Source organism: Sander lucioperca, chromosome 11 (genome assembly GCF_008315115.2).
Source record: "Sander lucioperca isolate FBNREF2018 chromosome 11, SLUC_FBN_1.2, whole genome shotgun sequence".
Lineage (NCBI taxonomy): Eukaryota > Metazoa > Chordata > Actinopteri > Perciformes > Percidae > Sander > Sander lucioperca.
In genome coordinates, this window is record NC_050183.1 from 5010927 (window position 1) to 5028145 (window position 17219).

General features: G+C 38.0%; 2 protein-coding genes across 2 annotated transcripts; one reads left to right on the forward strand and one right to left on the reverse strand.

Annotated features, from left to right (window-relative positions):
* Positions 1 to 6: 6 nt before the first annotated feature.
* uox (urate oxidase) lies at positions 7 to 5186 on the reverse strand. Its single transcript, XM_031307416.2, has 8 exons — positions 4974 to 5186; positions 3423 to 3635; positions 2219 to 2335; positions 1663 to 1741; positions 1121 to 1307; positions 769 to 892; positions 387 to 470; positions 7 to 306 (listed from the first exon to the last, which is right to left on the reverse strand). The coding sequence occupies exons 1-8, from the start codon at positions 4992 to 4994 to the stop codon at positions 232 to 234; spliced, it is 900 nt and encodes a 299-aa protein (XP_031163276.1). The 5' UTR covers positions 4995 to 5186; the 3' UTR covers positions 7 to 231.
* Positions 5187 to 8222: 3036 nt separating this feature from the next.
* On the forward strand, positions 8223 to 15947 carry dnase2b (deoxyribonuclease II beta). Its single transcript, XM_031307411.2, has 6 exons — positions 8223 to 8472; positions 8636 to 8810; positions 9790 to 9868; positions 11666 to 11827; positions 14060 to 14257; positions 15374 to 15947. Exons 1-6 carry the CDS (start codon positions 8363 to 8365, stop codon positions 15706 to 15708), a joined length of 1059 nt encoding a protein of 352 aa, XP_031163271.1. The 5' UTR covers positions 8223 to 8362; the 3' UTR covers positions 15709 to 15947.
* The last annotated feature ends 1272 nt before the right edge of the window (positions 15948 to 17219 follow it).

Sequence of the window (17219 nt, forward strand, 5' to 3'; positions counted from 1 at the left end):
GTAATAGTTTATTAATGAATTTGTTTTATTTCATTGTATTTACTTACATCAACAGCTTGAATCGTATCTGAGGAAATCTTGAGTTGTAGTTGTAATTCTGACAAAATATTTTAAGGTAATTTTTGTTCTCTAGATTTTTGGCGCGTTATTAGATTGACTTTTCTGTTAAGTAACTTATTCAGATTGATATGTAGATCACAACAGCAGCATTTCCTGGACGTGTAGGTGCCTTCACAGCTTGGCTTGCTGTTTCCTGCGCACTGTCCCTGTGATGTTGCCTGAAGGGTTATCCAAGGCAAGAAGAACCTGTGAGGGGAAAAATACAGGTCAGTAACCAAATATATTTCATGACTAGAAAACTTGGTAGTTGTAATAACAGAACTTACTTCATCTTTGTTGGTGAGGCCCATTTTTGTCATGTCTATGGTGATGTAATGCTGGTTGGGCATGACTATCTCTATTTCATCAACCTAAAAGAACAAAAACAATACTTAACAGCCTGAGTTTTTCTGAATGAGCTTAATTTGCATGTTGCATAATATTTAACTTCAATCAAGAATTCTTTCCCTCATCTGTAACATGCAATGACTGTTGACGTGTAAACGTGTGTGCAAAAGTAATCAGCCATACAGTATTTGTAAAGACTCTGTGGCTGACAAGTTGGTTTGTGCATGTACTGTAAGCATGTTTAGTTTCAGTTTTATTTCCTTGCAACAGATTTTACCTGGAAATGTGATATAAATCGTATGATCTAAAACGTGGATTTACCTCAGGAATTCTGTCCAGGGCCAGAACCTGTGCTTCATAAAGGGTCTTCTGCACAGAGGGTGAGAACTCTCCACGGTCATAGGGGCCAGCAAACTTCTCAATAATCGTCTCCTTCACACACTTCCTATGAGGACGGTGATGTGATGATCATTAGATGTAGAAAGTGTGTAATTTCACTTTCAGGTTTTTTAAATATACGTCTCATTCATTTGAACAGAGATTTTCCTTCTTTTTTTATGTCCAGAACTCAAAAAAACATTTTCCTCCTCTGGAAGATAAAGTTATAGACTCCATCATGGATACCTACGACTAAGATGTTAAGTGAATGCAGTGTCTTTTCACAGATAATTACCATGCAGCATCAAAGTCAATATCATGACTCTTGTTGTAGCGCCACCTAGCATAGACAGAGGTGCAGAAACACCTGTCCTTGGTCTCTTGCAGAGTTGTGAAGCGGTCTCGGTGGAAACCCTCAAAACCAGACTGGGTGGTTTTTAGCACCGTCATGTTCTTCACTCCACTGTGAACCACCGGGATGCCTGGAGCACAGAGTTGGTGAGTATGCAGTAATCAGAAACATCAGGAAACATTGACAATTTGTACCGTTGCACAGAACAGACACGTGACAATAGGCCTCACACTAGACTATGAAGTACAAAATGACCCATGAGCCCATGACAAGCCTGTCATCAGCAACATCAGTGATATGCAGCAACACCAAGGTCTTAGCTATAGTTTTAGATCCCTCAGTCAATAGTATTGACACCACATCCAAACCAAAGAGGAGCTCCAGTTCCTAGGAGATTTTTAATGCCTCTTAAAAGCACAAAAAAGACATACAAACAAATACATTTTCAAATTCATTGACTGTGTGTGTGTGTGTGTGTTGCTTACCATTGAGATTCTGTTCAACATCACAGAAGCGACATGCTTCTGGGCTATAGATAAATGCATGAGCATGCTCTACCCCATTCTGAGAAAACAAATGACAATGACAAACTGGGTGATAATCGTGTTTGAATTTAAGTGGTACTTAATTCATGGTGTTGCTTAGATAGTTTCAATGATGGACACACATGGCCGATGTTCTGACATGTCATAGCAGGAAAAGCACGAGTGTGAAAAAGGGGGTCAAAAGACTCTTTAGTATTTGTTCCACTCATGCTTTTCCCATTTATGACAAAGTATGTCAAGGAACATGTCTGCCATCAAAAAGGCAAACTCTCTTGTGGCCGGGTTGGCTCAGTGGGTCGAGCAGGCGCACATATCCTGAGAGGTTTATGTCTCGACGCAGACGTCCAGGGTTCAAATCCGACCTGTGACGATTTCCCCTCTCTCTCCCCTTTCTCACCTAGCTGTCCTGTCAAAATTAAAGGTGGAAAAGCCCAACAAAAAAAGAAAAAAGGCAAACTCTTGTGTCTAGGACTGATCACTGAACCCTGTGTTTTACCTTCTCCAACCTTCTCCATGGGGCCTCCTCCATGTAAACTTTGGCCCTCAGCACATGGTTGAAGGAGGTCAGGAAATGAAGACAGATATCCAGAGAAAACTGCTCGATGGTCTTCACCTGAACAGATGAGTAGAGCATAAAAAGCAGAAGTAAAACCATTTCCAAAAAATCTCTACATAAAGGAAATGCAGACTTAAACAAGTCATAACTGGACAAACATTTCAATAGGGTTTGTTAACCCGTGATTTTATTTGATCAATGTTTGGGCTGCAGGTTGCCAGGGGTCACTGGTGTCAGTATAGTGAGGTAAAAGAATGACCATAATAGGAGTCTTCCAGTTTAACAAAGGAGGATCACTTTAATAATAAAAATCTTATACATGAAATGCATTAAGTATATTAAAATTAACCTTTACAAGGCGCAATAAGGGAATATACAAGAACTGCATGTTTTCATGAATGCTGTTGAATTTCTCTTCACCTCAGACTTCTATAATTGGATGACGAAGAACTTTTCTTCCCCTAAATAAAGCCAATATGCCAATCTTAGGCCCTGTGAAACAAAGGTTGCAGCTCAGTTATTTCTGTCTTAAATCCTTAATAAGCATTACTTTACTCAACTACTGTAATATCCTTCTCTGTGGTTCAAATGCTCCAGCTTGTTCAAAACACTGCAGCACTGATTCTGAAGGGCCATGAACATTTGACCATATAACTCCAGTTTTAGCCTCCCTACACTGGCTTCCAATCTACTTAATGGTCCTAAATGGTCCTTGTAACATATAACATGTTACATGACCTTAATGAATGTACCCTGCTAAGATTTTTCCCCACTTGTCAGAGAACTCAGGAACTGTTGGCCTGTAAAAGCCTATTGATATATTGTATATAAAATCCACAATCAGGGGTTTGAGCTTTTATATCAATAAATTATGACAGCAATCCAACCCTATTCCTATCTCATTATCATTACATCCTGAATCAGTTACTTTTTTTAAATAAATTTGCAACATAATGGTGACTTATTATACAAGTAATTTCACTTGCAGAGTCAACAGTCAGGTCTCTGACTAACACCCTCCTGGTCCTCACTGGCCTCCATTGCTTTCTATGTATAGACATTGTTGTCATTGGAGTGATAGAAGTGTTGTGATGAGTAGAAAGTGGACGAGGTGTAATGTACAGCGTGGAGGATGGTGACCTACCCCCTTGAGCTTCGCCAGGGCATGGACGGTGTTCTTGATAGTGTCGGTGGGGATGATGTCTGAGTTGTCTCCAGTTAGATAATCCTTCCGTGATTTAAGTGTGATTTCCACGTCAGCTTTCAGCTCGATGATGAAGTGGTGGCGGCCCTCTCTCCTGATCACCAGCACCTTCACTGTGTTCTTGCCGTAGCCGGTTCGCACAAACTCCACATTCTGCACACACGAAGGGACACATTACTGACATGTAAGGTTCAGCAGTCGCCATTGACATAAACAGGTGTTTTGTGCCATAAGTATATATTTTGCTGGTATTTTAAACTGCGCATTGACTTTATTTGATGTATGCATTGTTTAGCATTCTCTTTTTCTTCTTTCCTTTTAGAGTTTGGTCTCTGTCTGTTTTATAGTCACCTGTGTGCATGAGCCCTGGGATATTTGTTCAGCACTTCTTCATTTAGGTTTATCTGTTACTTTTGACAGATAACTATTAAGAGTTTGCAGAATTGTCTGAGTGTTACATGTACTAACATCATTTAATGTGGGACTGGTCCCTGATTGGTTGCTTTATTAGTGCCTGTAATGTATTAGTAAGGTGGCAATATGATATCACAAATTTAAATTTGAATTAATTAATTAGGGTTTGATGCAGGAGAAATGAAAAATATGCAAATGTATGTTGTTAGATTTCTCCAAAAGGATCCAAAACATAAGTCGTAATGTGATAACTAGTTATCCGCAAGTACAGGAACTTGAAATCAATAAATCAATCTGCACGGACAGAATCATTATACTATACTGTACGTTGACAGCATCAGGGTTTGACAAAAGTTCATGATTTAGAAATGTTTTTTTCATTTGTATGAGAAATGAACACTAGTTTGTTTGACAGACCACAGTTGGCCCCGTGGTCGTTCACCTCAGAAATGAGATAAATCCAGTGCTGACTCATTTACAGTAAGTCATCCTCTTATAGTTAAAAAATTAAATGTTTTGTTTTGTGTTTTAGAACTTTTTGTTATGTGCAAGCAAGCAAGCACAGATTATTAATATAGCAAGCAAGCACAGATTATTAATATAGCACCTATAAGGACACCAGTCACAAAGTGCTTCACAGTAAAAAATATCGAAATCAAATGAAATCACATACAGTCAAATAAATAAATAAAAGGTAAAACACCTGACAAAATATACAAGGAGAACAGACATAAGACACAAGTTTAAAGCATATGCTACCTAAATGTGTCTGAGCACCAACATTTTTAAATTAATTCTAAAATAAACAAGAAGCCAGTGCGGAGAGGTTCAAATATGTGTAATATGTGACCATCTGTCAGATTGTGTTAAAAGCCTAGCAGCAGCATTGTGGACAGTTTGTAAACGGTGTAGGGACGATTATTAAAACTATGTTTGTTAGGTGAAAGAAACACGAGTCAGCGTCATAATGTGAACATCAAAACTCACACCCAGATTAAGCAGACTAGGATGAGGATAAGGCACCAAGGTTTTGCCTGATCGCTGACTGAACGTGTAAATGACATAATGAATGGTTACCTGATCTGAAGGAGTTGCCATGGTATCTTCCTTTCCTTTACCTGCTGTCTGTTTGCCCTGTTCCTCCAGCCAGAGGTGTCTCTACCGATTGAGGAGGATTTTGTAGAGAGGATGTAGCTACCTTTGCACTTTATTTAGCTATTGGAAGTCATGTTTGGGCAAACTCAACCCATTTTACCTGTTACAGTGTGTGTGTGTGTGTGTGTGTGTGTGTGTGTGTGTGTGTGTGTGTGTGTGTGCCCATTTTACCTGTTACAGTGTGTGTGTGTGTGTGTGTGTGTGTGTGTGTGTGTGTGTGTGTGTGTGTGTGTGTGTGTGTGACTACACGTTTAGGCATTCACATGTACACACAAACACACTCTCTTGCTTTATTTAGGATCACAGAGAGAACCCAAAGTACATGTCTGAATAATAAATAAATAAATAAATAAATACAGGTCTTTTTGTTGTGCTGGATTCTAAACCGCCTGTTTTATCACTGGACTTCCACTCTGTGGTGTGGAAAAACTTTCCATAGTTCCAGTCAGTCAGGTTATATTGAGACTGAAGACATGCTGTATTTCCCATTGATAAGTTGTAAGTCAGTAATAAAAACATATTTTGGGTTGCCAGGTTGTTAAAAAAAACAATGGAAGCAAGCTTATTTTGTTTTACACTTGTTTGACAGATGTTGATGCATATTAGTAATCGCAGAAATAGTTTTGAGTTTATAGTGGAACATGATGAGGTTGCATTGTTTCTCTTTATAGCTGGATTGTCTACCATGTTTGGCAGTGTATAAATGCTCTTCCTGAGGAGAGAACTATGTTGGAAAAATACACTGGGTCTCACACCAAGAGGTCTGAATGGGGATTTTAGTTTCAGACCATTCCTGTAATGTTGTTCATATCTAACGGGCAACAAAGAGAATCTAGGTACTTGATTAAATCATTATGGTGTTGTTGGTTAATGTTATCTGGGCTACTCACTGTGACTGGAACTATCATTTGTGTACTTGGTTGACTCTAGATGTATATGTTGTTCCTCTCCTTTGTGAATATCCGTGTGCTGGAAATTGTAGATTACTGTTCCTATAGGTTTTAGGGACATTCTATTTTAAATATAGAGCCGCATCTATCTAGATCTAGCCACATAGAAGGTATGACAGCTACTGGCTTGATGTTATTCATTTGTGCTGTGAGGCTCTTACCTATATTTCTGTGTATAATATTTATACATTTGTTTTTCTTAACATGCATTTGTATGTTACCTGTGAGGTTTTATGTTTCACCGGGATCATCATGTGACCACAGCATGTGCATTTATAGATGGCGTCTCTGTTTATATAGCTAAGTCTAATGAAGAACATTAGCTCGAAACGATAAAAAAAAAAGGTCGATAAAAAGATAAAGCAAGTGTCAGGCTTAAGTAAGATGAATACCAGTCAACCATAACCTGGCAACCCAGAAGTTCTTATTTGAATTATTCTTGAGCTACTGAGCTCATCACTTGACACTGTCACTGTACCTTTATATACTTTTACGTACTGTTTTACCAACTGTTTTATTTTTTATATATATATATTATATAAGCTTCTCATTATGCATATACATTTACTACATTCCTATTTACATTCAGCTCATTCATTTTCAATTACTGTATACCAAAAATCTATTTCATGTATTTTATATTTTATCCTTACATTTTAATGCATTATTTTATGTCCTAGATTCTCATTTTGTTTTTAACTTGTCTAATTCATTTTTCTACATATTTAATTAGCATTGTTGGAGGGAGCCTGAGACCAAAGATATTCATTGACGACTGCTTCTCTGTAGTTATTGTGCAAATCCTAATATTTAACTTGAAACTAATGACTGACCCTTTATAAAGGGTGCCTTTTTAGAAAGTGGCACCAATATATCTGGAAATGTATTGAAACCACTTCCAGCTTATAATAGATTTCACTAAGTTGATGAGATAAGAGATGTGTCTCACCCATGTGTGTGTACCAAAAATGATAAATATATATTGATTTTAACTGGGGCGTTTTTTTAAATATTTTATTCACTCTCTCAAAACAATATTCCTTTGTGACCACAGGCTTAATTTAGTATGAAAAGAATGAATGAATCTTAAAAGAATGATATTACATGTTTTGATATAAACTCAGTGCATGTTGGTTAATGCTAGAAGTGATGACAGATTCGTAAAAAAGCATAGTTACAGATGATTTCATTAGTATGTGGTCTATGCAGCCACAAAGTCCATGGGTTTGTTTGTTAAAGGAAGCAACCGTGTGCCCTGATTTTGAGACTTTTTCTTTGGATCCCTCGTAAGAACAAGTCATTTTGCAGTAGGAATGGATTGTATTGGTTCAATGTATTCATCCATAAAAACTTAAATAAATGATCTTACCGTAACATATTTTAATACTTAATTTTATGTCCTCCATGTTAGTAATTTACTGTTTAATTGTTGAGTGACATGTTTTACTATTCACTGGCGAAACTTGTCTGTCATGTAAACCCGAAAATACAAATAAAATAAAAAATCATTAAAATCATGAACTCAAGTGTCATTATGAAACAAACAAAACAAACACAATAACTACTCGACTGCAGGAGCCGGGAGAGCATCCCAGCTGCTTTAGATATCGACTGTAGAAACGGTTGGGTCACGTCATGTCTGAGAGTACTGAACACAGGTTTAGATTTCTGTGTGGCTGGAGGGACATGTAGTTATACTGTCCCGGCTACTACTCGAGAGTCTGCTCTTGAGACTTTGCTCTAATTTTTGGGACAATTAGGGCAGGATTCGGGATTCGGGACAACTACTTGGATTTCGGGACGTCTGGTCACCCTAACTGGCGGTTTTCTTATTTTTAAGTAATGTGGAACTACAGATTAAAACAGACTAACAGACAGATTAACTGCACAATTGAAGTTAAATGTCAGACCCAAGTTAAATGAAAGTTTTTTATTTCACTTCTTTCTTACAAGGTGAAACAGTCATTTGACCAGATGGTTTCCAGTTCCATGATTAGCTGCCCTGTCGCTAATAAAATATGACTTGGGTTGGACTGAGAAGCTCCCAGGTGTGAACAGGGGCAACACTTTGAATGTAAAGAACAATGCTGAAAAAGATCAAAACTATCGCTCGATAAGTAGAGGTACAGCATGTAGACTCAAGGTATTGTACACAGATAAAGAGCCAGTGATAGCATCCAAACATTAACTCTCTGTCTATTGCTCCTGTAAATGCTCACTTTCCCGTCTCATGACCAGATCTTATGACTTCCTGTTTTGCATTTACAGGCAGCTGTACTGTATCCACTTTCAAAGTTACTCAATCATGAAGCACAAAACAAATTCCCTTTTTGTTCACTTCAGCTGCAGGAGTTGTTCAAGATGGCCACACACTTCAGTTCATGCTTACATATTATTATCATGTTTTTGTGTTGCACAGTGTGTAGTACTGACATTTCCTGTAGAAATGAAGCTGGTGAGCCTGTTGATTGGTGAGTTGAAATGCTACATTGCAGAAGAATTAAACCACAAAGTTTTTAGTTATACTGCTTGAAATGTCCTGTCTTTTGGAGGGTAAGCAGATATTGTTGTTACTATGTTTTAATTCATTTTGGCATCAAATCCCAAATATGTTTCTCTCTCCTTCCACTGCAGGTTTATCATCTACAAACTGCCCAGGTATAAGATTGGCGAGGTCGGCAGTGGGGTGGACTACATGTACCTGGACTCCTCAGTATGGAGCTGGCAGATGAGTAAATTCATGGTTAACACCAGTCAAGGAGCCATAGGGAACACACTGAACCAGCTTTACATGGGAAAGGCCTACAAGGTGAGATTATCTCCTTGTTCTTCAAGTGGGTTTTAGACACTGATTCCTGGGTATAGAGATCCTTGTGGTTTAAGCACACTTAACCGAGTTGGTGAGCTTGCTGAGTAAACTCTCTTTTGTTTCCTATAAGGAACTGAGCTGAAACTGAAATTAAACAAGCTTCCTGAGCCAGATGAAGTAAATAACACAGTCCTTCCTCACTCCTTTACACTGTGTTTCAATTGCACGTTATAGTATTTGAGATCAATCTCCATGCGGCATCAGGAAAGTAATGAAGACAAAATAAATACAAAGAAAAAGAAACAAAGAAAAATGTTACCTTTGATAAAGCTAGATAGGTAGACAATTTAGGAAATACTGTATGCTTCTTAGATAAGGAGATTTATTCCCTTATCATGCCTGTACGGTAAATATAAAGCAATAGCCCCAGTCAGCAGCTGGTTAGCTTAGCTTAGCATAAGGACTGGAAAAAGCTAACCTTGCTCTGTTCAAAGGTACAAAAATCCACCTACCACCTATCTTTTGTTTAACCCTTAAAAAAAAAAAATGACAAGTTGCAGTGCCGTTGTTGTGTGTTGTGGAGCCAGGATCAGTAACTTCCTCATGTCTTGTCGTTGCCATTAGGGAACCAATGAAGACTGGTTACAGGAATGTGTTACCTTTGGTCAGAGACAGACTAGCTGTTTCCAGTCTTTAAGCTAAGCTAAGCTAACCAGTTTCTGACTGGGCTGTAGCTTCATATTTACTCATCTAAACTAAGCTAGCCATCTGCTGGCTGTTGCCCTATATTTACTGGACAGATATGAGATTGGATCTTCTCATCTAACTCTCGACAAGAAACCAAATAATGTTTGTCAAAATGTCAAACTATTCTTTTTAGAAATCATCAGGGGCTGTATATACAAAATAACAGAAAGATCACATTCCCAAAAGTGTACTTCTTCACATACTGTATGCATAAAACAAGTATTTTCTTCAGTCTAACAGTTCAGTCTATGCACTCTACAATGATGGACCACCGATCCTGGATTACATCCAAGGATACGGACACACTAAAGGTACAATGCATTATGAAAATTCAGCTGTGTTCTTACTAGTTTTGTTTTGATTTTAACTAGTTTCAGTAGGATGACTCATGACTACAAGATAACAATCTTTGCCTGCGGGACCTGTGTACATTTGTGTCTATGATAACTTATAACAGATATATTTGCAGATTGCTATTCAAGCTTTGCAATGCTATGATTTTGCACAAAAAAAACAGATCGATATGGTTTTTTTGTGTAAGGGGGAGGAAATGGGCAAAGAGCATCCAACTGATAACTGCTGTTGACTCTGGATTATTGCCTGCCCTGACATTACTTTAACCCTTGTGTTGTCTTCCCGTCGACATAAACTTGTTGGCCATTTCGGGTCAAAATTGAAAATTAAGTTTCTTTTGGCACTTTTTTTAATGCTTTTGGCACTTTTTTCTAGGGCTGTCAAAATAACGCGTTAATTTCGATTAATTAATCAGAGAAAAAATAACGCGTTAAAAAAAATAACGCAGATTAATCCATTCCATATTGACGTTTGACCCGGAGCCGTTCTAGCCACCATTGGACTGTAAAATGAAGGAGGGAGATGAGAATGTGCTGCCTGGATCATTAACTGGAACATTTACTTGTAAAAATCTTCTTCTTGCCAACCCTGGCTACCGAAATCTGGTGCCACTGATATGTCTGCGCTTCTCTATGTCTGAAACAGACGTTACAGGAAACACAAACACCGCTGCACGTGACGCTAGTTAACACTATACTCGACAACAGCTAACGTTAGCCTACCGCTAGCTAGTTAACACTATACTCGACAGCAGCTAACGTTAGCCTACCGCTAGCTAGTAGCTGGATTAAAAACGGTTAAAATGCTGACAGCTAACGCTGAACGGTGTAAAGTTTGACTGTGTTTTACTGTAGAGGATTCAACACCGGTGTGTAACAATCTGCAGCTGCTATCGGAGAAACAACACAGACAGTGCGTTCAATGAAACTGGTAAACTACAGCCTCGTGGTGCATTTGAAGTTATTGTAAATGTCCTTTTCCCATCTGGTGGTTGTTTTTGTCGTTCAACAGCAATTTACTAGTGAAATAAGTTATTGTTATTGTTATACATTATTATTAAATCATTTAATTTTGACCATATGGCCTTAACAATAAACAAGCCGTTCTTTAATGTCGCAGACTGTTGTTTAGTACCCTTTTTTTTCTTTTCTTTTTTTACTTTCTTAAAAAGGTTCAGGTTCAGGCACCGTTAATTATGTATGCGATTAATTTCAATTAATTAATCACAGAGTATGTAATTAATTAGATAAAAAAATGTAATCGATTGACAGCCCTACTTTTTTCATTTTTCAATTCATGGTCAATAAAACTAATTTATATGAAATTATACCTCATTTTTTTCTTTAAAAAAAGCCATACATTATGAATTATTATGACTAATAGTTAAGATCAGAGGATGTTGGATCACAGACTGGTATATGTCAAAGTTTAGTCGGGATTCTGTTTTGAAACCATCTAAGCATTTTAAACACCCAAAAATCAGTGGAAGTAATCATTAATTTTACCTGCAAAGAATGTTGTATGGCATACAACATTCTTTATGGGTTCCATACCATACAACGTGCATCCATGTTATTTTTGGGCCATTTGTTTGAAAGAAACCCATATTTAACATATAAAAACTTAAAAAATAGGTCAAATTTGACCCAAGGACAACACAAGGGTTAATGGAAATGTTTGCAAGCATGCATGCAGGTTTAATGTATGTGTGAGACGTAGTACATGTATATATGTTGTTTTTCTGCATCCTGCAGGGGTACTGCTCTTTGACCGCTCTCAAGGTTTTTGGCTTTCGCACAGCATTCCCCATTTCCCCTCGTTCCCTGAGAGAGGCTACCTTTACCCCTCCTCTGGCAAAATCAATGGCCAGACTGCTCTCTGCGTGACCTACCACTATGAACAATTCCTCCAAATAGGTGAGTGAACGCTCATGAAGCAACATTGCCTCACTTACTCCTGCTCTGTACACATCCCAGACTTCAACTTACAAAATTCTCTATTTGCTAAAAACAAGAAAACATTTACACAGTGACCCGGTCTTATGTCAGTGCCTTCAATACATACAGATATGACTTTAAATTTACACAAACCTGCAAAGTGTTTGTCCAATGATGTTTTGAGGGTCTACTCTTATATAATAAGAAAAATAAATGTAAGTCCCCCTCCACTCAAATATTGCAATCCAATATGCAACTTACATACAGAAACTTGAAACCTCTAGCACATACACTAAAAATATAATAACGACAATAAAGTAGGAGACATCATGTGTCCAGCAGTTACACATTTGAAAGGAAAAATATTTGCAAATTCATAAATACATGATTTTTCAGTGAGGGAGAAGGAGTAAATGTAGTCAGAATTTTTGAACAAGTTAATTGAACCTTTTTTTTTGTGGAATAACCATATGAGACATAAATTATTATGTATTTTTATTTGTCATAAAACATTTCTGGTGGGGGTCTTTAACTGAGTTTTAATATTGTAAACCAATAAGAAACATAGTAGCATTGTGAGCAATGCTGTTAATAAATGTTGTTGACAGTGTTGCTATTTGTTTTGTATTGTGATAGTTTGTGACATGAATCAATATTTTTTTTAAGTTTTACTAACTAAGGGACTGTTCGTTACTTATTTAAGGGGCTACCGGAGGAGTTTTGGGATCTTTAGTCAAAATAGACCTGACCTCCCTTCACCAGCAATGCATTTTTCTATGACCCCCCAAAGTAATTGGGGAAAAAAGGCATGACCCTCCCCAACAATTTATTGATGCCTTCTGTACTGCTGGTTTGCGCTTGGCAAAGATGTACAGATAACCACTATTTTTTTTAGAACCATGACATACATGACTTAACCTCTGCTTTCTCATCTTATACATCACACTCCACTATTATGGTGGCCATTTCAGTAGATTTACTCACTAACATTGTTGTGGAAACACAATAAGCATGGAAACTAAATGCACACTTCCTGCATTACTACATTACTTCAAATACTAAGTTACTCCTCTAGTAAACTAGTATTCACATGAAATAAAACAATAAAACATTGAGACCAGCCAATAGGCTTCCTCAGTCATTGTATATTTTAGCATATAGGTAAAGTTGCCGAAGCTGAACATTATCCAAAACTCCATTTCTCAGACAAGCGTCAATTTGGGAGCTTGCATACTACCACTCCTTCCTTCTCAAATGCCTTGAAAAGGCTGTTGTTTTCCACAAATAATCACCGGGACTGAAAGGATATTTGAGTCGGGTATGGCTGCAGCCTGGAGACCTCCCGTCTCATGCCCTCCCGGCTGGTGCAGATGTCTTAGTTACAACATGATGGAGCTAGCAAAGCAGTTTTGTGTTTATGTGCGGGCGGGATTTATTCAGTTTGGGAAATTCCATGGCCTCTACAAAGCTATAGCTCAAATTGTCTGGCTGGCTAAACAGGGAGGGACCCATCTGCTAGCGATGGGGGGCAGAGACTGAGAGCTACATGGAAAAATATGTACCAAACAAGCCACTTTGATTTTGAAACTAAAAAACATTGGGTGACCCTCCCCTCAACAAAGAATAACAAGACATGACCCTCCCCTATTTTCCTCCGGTGGTCCATTCCATAAATACCGAACGGTCCCTAAAGACATATTTTAATGGCTAGCAGCTCTTTAAAGAAACATGGCTACATTTTGGGAAATCCACTTGCTTGCCATTAAACACACAGCAAGATGAGAACATTTAAATGATTCTCGTTGATGAAATTTACTATTTAATACTACGTATCAATGACACAGACCTCTGAAGATTCCTTTAAGTTGGCCCACTACAACACACATGCATAAACAATGAAATGAATATGGAAAGAAAAGAGAGAAGTTTTATGTAGCTTTGTTGTCACTAGGAACATCCATATTTAGAGATTATAGACATAGTTAGATATAACCAGTATTTATTAAAGTTGGTATTTGTTTGATATTGTACAGTATATCAGCAAAACAATAATTCAGTTCAACACTATCAGGTAAAATATGAGCATTTTTTAATTAGCTCTATTTTTCCTGGCTTTTAGGAATACTGTCTGAAGCATCCTATAGTGCACCCTTGAATTTTCTAACATCTCATTTTCTCTCTTCTTTGTGAGACATTCTCCTTCCTCTCTAGCAAAGCAGATGGTGTACCTTTACCCACGCTTCTATAACTGCTCTGTACCTGCTGCATTCTTGGCTGACCTGCCGCAGTTGGCCCAGTTATGTGAGGGCTCCAAACCCCCGCTGGCCTCAGATAAGAGAGTGGAGCAGCTTTTCTCAATGCAAGGGGAAAAGTTTGTCAGTTTTGTGAAATCTGAACGCTATGTGGATGGTAAGATATTCCTTGCATACTGTGGGTCATTTATATTTTCTTTTTTTACACTTGCTCCTTTGCTGCTGTAAAAATAAATAAATACATACAAATACAATACAAATATATATTGCAACAAAAGCACTATTTTGGAGAGACGATGGAGTTCCACAACCACTTTTGGCACTTGACCATTTACTCAATAGAAAATCTCCCAGCAAAACTGCAGTTTTTACACAACCTGACCTTTTTGCAAAAACTTCTTTCTGCTACTGTCTTATTTGCACATTTTACTTGTCTGCCACAGTCACTTATTATCAGGTGCAGACACACTATCATCTTAGAACCGTGAAGTGTATGAGCACACCCCACCCAAGTCCTCAGAAGTACTCGGCTCCCAATGTTTTTTACTTGTAACCTCCTACAATGAGGCAGAGCCCTACTTGTGAACCTTTTCACATTTTAGGGTCTTAGTGTGGACAGTTGTGAGCGGTCATTTTCCCCTATTAGATTGTTTCATTTGTAGGATTTTTAGAGGGCCCTGTTTTTTCTTGTATATTAAAAGAAAAAAAAACTAATATGTCAGCCCTGAGCATGAAGGTTATATTTGTTCTAGGGCTGGGCAATATATCGATATTATATCGATATCATGATATGAGATTAGATATTGTCTTAGATTTTGGATATCGTAACATGGCATAAGGGTTGTCTTTTCCTGGTTTTAAAAGCTACATTACAGTAAAATGATTTTCTGAACTTACAGACTGTTCTATCTGTTCTATTATTTGCCTTTAACCACTTAGTCATTATATCCACATTACTGATGAATATTGATCAAAAATCTCATTGTGTCAATATTTTGTGAAAGCACCTATTGTTAACCCTACAATATCATCGCAAAATCAACATGGAGGCCACCCATCCCTATATTGGGCTGTAAAACATTATAGAACTCATTTATAATATTAATCCCCAATGCAACATAAACAACATAAAACTATTAGAATGTTATTTAAAACATTAAACCTATTCTAGTGCATTATAATAAGTGAGCTTAGCTTTATTTACTATGTGCTTTTTCATGTCATTTCTTATCATAATGCAACTGAACTAACCCCCTCACTGGCATTCATTCAGACATCTACACGGGCTGGGTGGCTCAGGCTCTGGATGCTGACCTGCTGGTGGAGTCCTGGCAGAGACAAGGCCATGAGCTGCCCTCCAACTGCTCCCTACCCAAACACACCATGAACATCAAGAGGATTCGGCTTCCCGGATCAGTCCTGTTCCAGTCCCACTACGACCACTCAAAGTGGTGCGTGTCGCGGATCTCCGAGGACCAGGTGACCTGCCTGGGGGATCTGAACAGGGAGAGTGCTCAACTGTGGCGTGGTGGGGGGCTGGTCTGCACCTTCAACCCCTTGATTTACAAGGCCTTCAGACAGCTGGTGGACTGGTACATTGGCTGTTGAACGAGAGAGAAAGAGGTATACATGTAGCCATCCATTTAAAGGGGGAAAAAAAAACAGCTACAACACATGTTTGAATTTAACTTGTTTGACTTGTGTTCCAGTACATATGAAAATCCTGACATAGTCTTAACCTGTATGTGGTTTTGAGAATGATAGCAACTTAATAATCTACTGAAAAAGTTACATAGGCAATATGATGTGACTATATGCTAAATTAATAAATATGCAAGATTCAAGTGTTTGAGTGTCATCACTGACTCTCATTTATTTAAAAATGTATTCATTTGCATCATATAACTTGCCTGTGTTTACGTAAGAACCTTTATTTCTTTACTTTTCATGTTTTTGAGGAACTCAAAGCAAATCTAAATAAAATACTGCTAATTCTGAAAATGTTTACTTTAAAAGATCAGGGCAGTAGTGGACTGAAGGTCAGAAAATGACTTCAATCTGGGTGGGGAAAGTAAAAGAGCATCCCCTCTGGTGAAAAGCCCATACCCTGACTTTGCCCAGTAGCCAGATGCAAATCAGACTGTGGTTGTACTAGTGTGTGTGTCAGTATGCTGTTTCTGCCTTACTTCCTTGATTGAATGAAGGGAATCTGTAATAACACAAGATGTATCTATTTGATGTTTAGTTATATTTTGCCCAGGTGAAGACTCTAACTGCATTGCATTGGCCATAACCATGTCTGGGTAGTTAATACCTTGTCAGGAAGGTGCACTTGGAGTATCCAGTATTTGAGGTAAACAGAGCCATCTTGTGGTCAGACTAGACGTATCATACTGTAGGTGTCTGGATCATTACTGCTCTTTACATTCAGCCTGTTATTGCATTATCAATTATTATTTCCCTTAAACAAACTAAGAATCCTGCCACAGGGGTAAGCTTATTTCATGTTTTCCATACACGTCAACTTATTCAAGGATTTTCTACAATCGTGTCATAAAGACACTCATTTCTACAAAACGGCACTTGTAGCAATAAGGAATCACAGTTTAAATTCAAACCTCCCCTCATCACCGCTTTTATCACTTACTGTTCGACTCAAAATGGAGGAGATTTTAATATCTCACCTCCAGTGACCTCAGCTGCTCTGTTCCCATCGTGTCTCAATGTGTGGTAGTACTGGTGGTTCTCCTTCACAGTCTCCAAGTGTTTCACAGTCCTCATGATTATTATGTCATTTTAGTCCCTAAAGGTTATGTCCATTGTTTACCTGTCCCATGGAAACATCAAAGTCAGACATTCTTATGCAAAACTACTGTAAATCATCTGAGAAGCCGAGTGCCTTACAGGGTTCAGAGGTGCAAAAGGCAGCCAGTACCAGCCAACAACAAGCAGTGCCACAAAGTTTGTTATTATCAAATATATCATCGAAAATAGTTCAACTGTTTTGTAGTGTTTTCCTACAGGATACAATATTCACTTACACTGTGGGACAAAACTGGTTCGACCAGCAGAGACAAACAAACCTGTTCTTCAAGCAAAGAAAAACTTGTATTCACTGT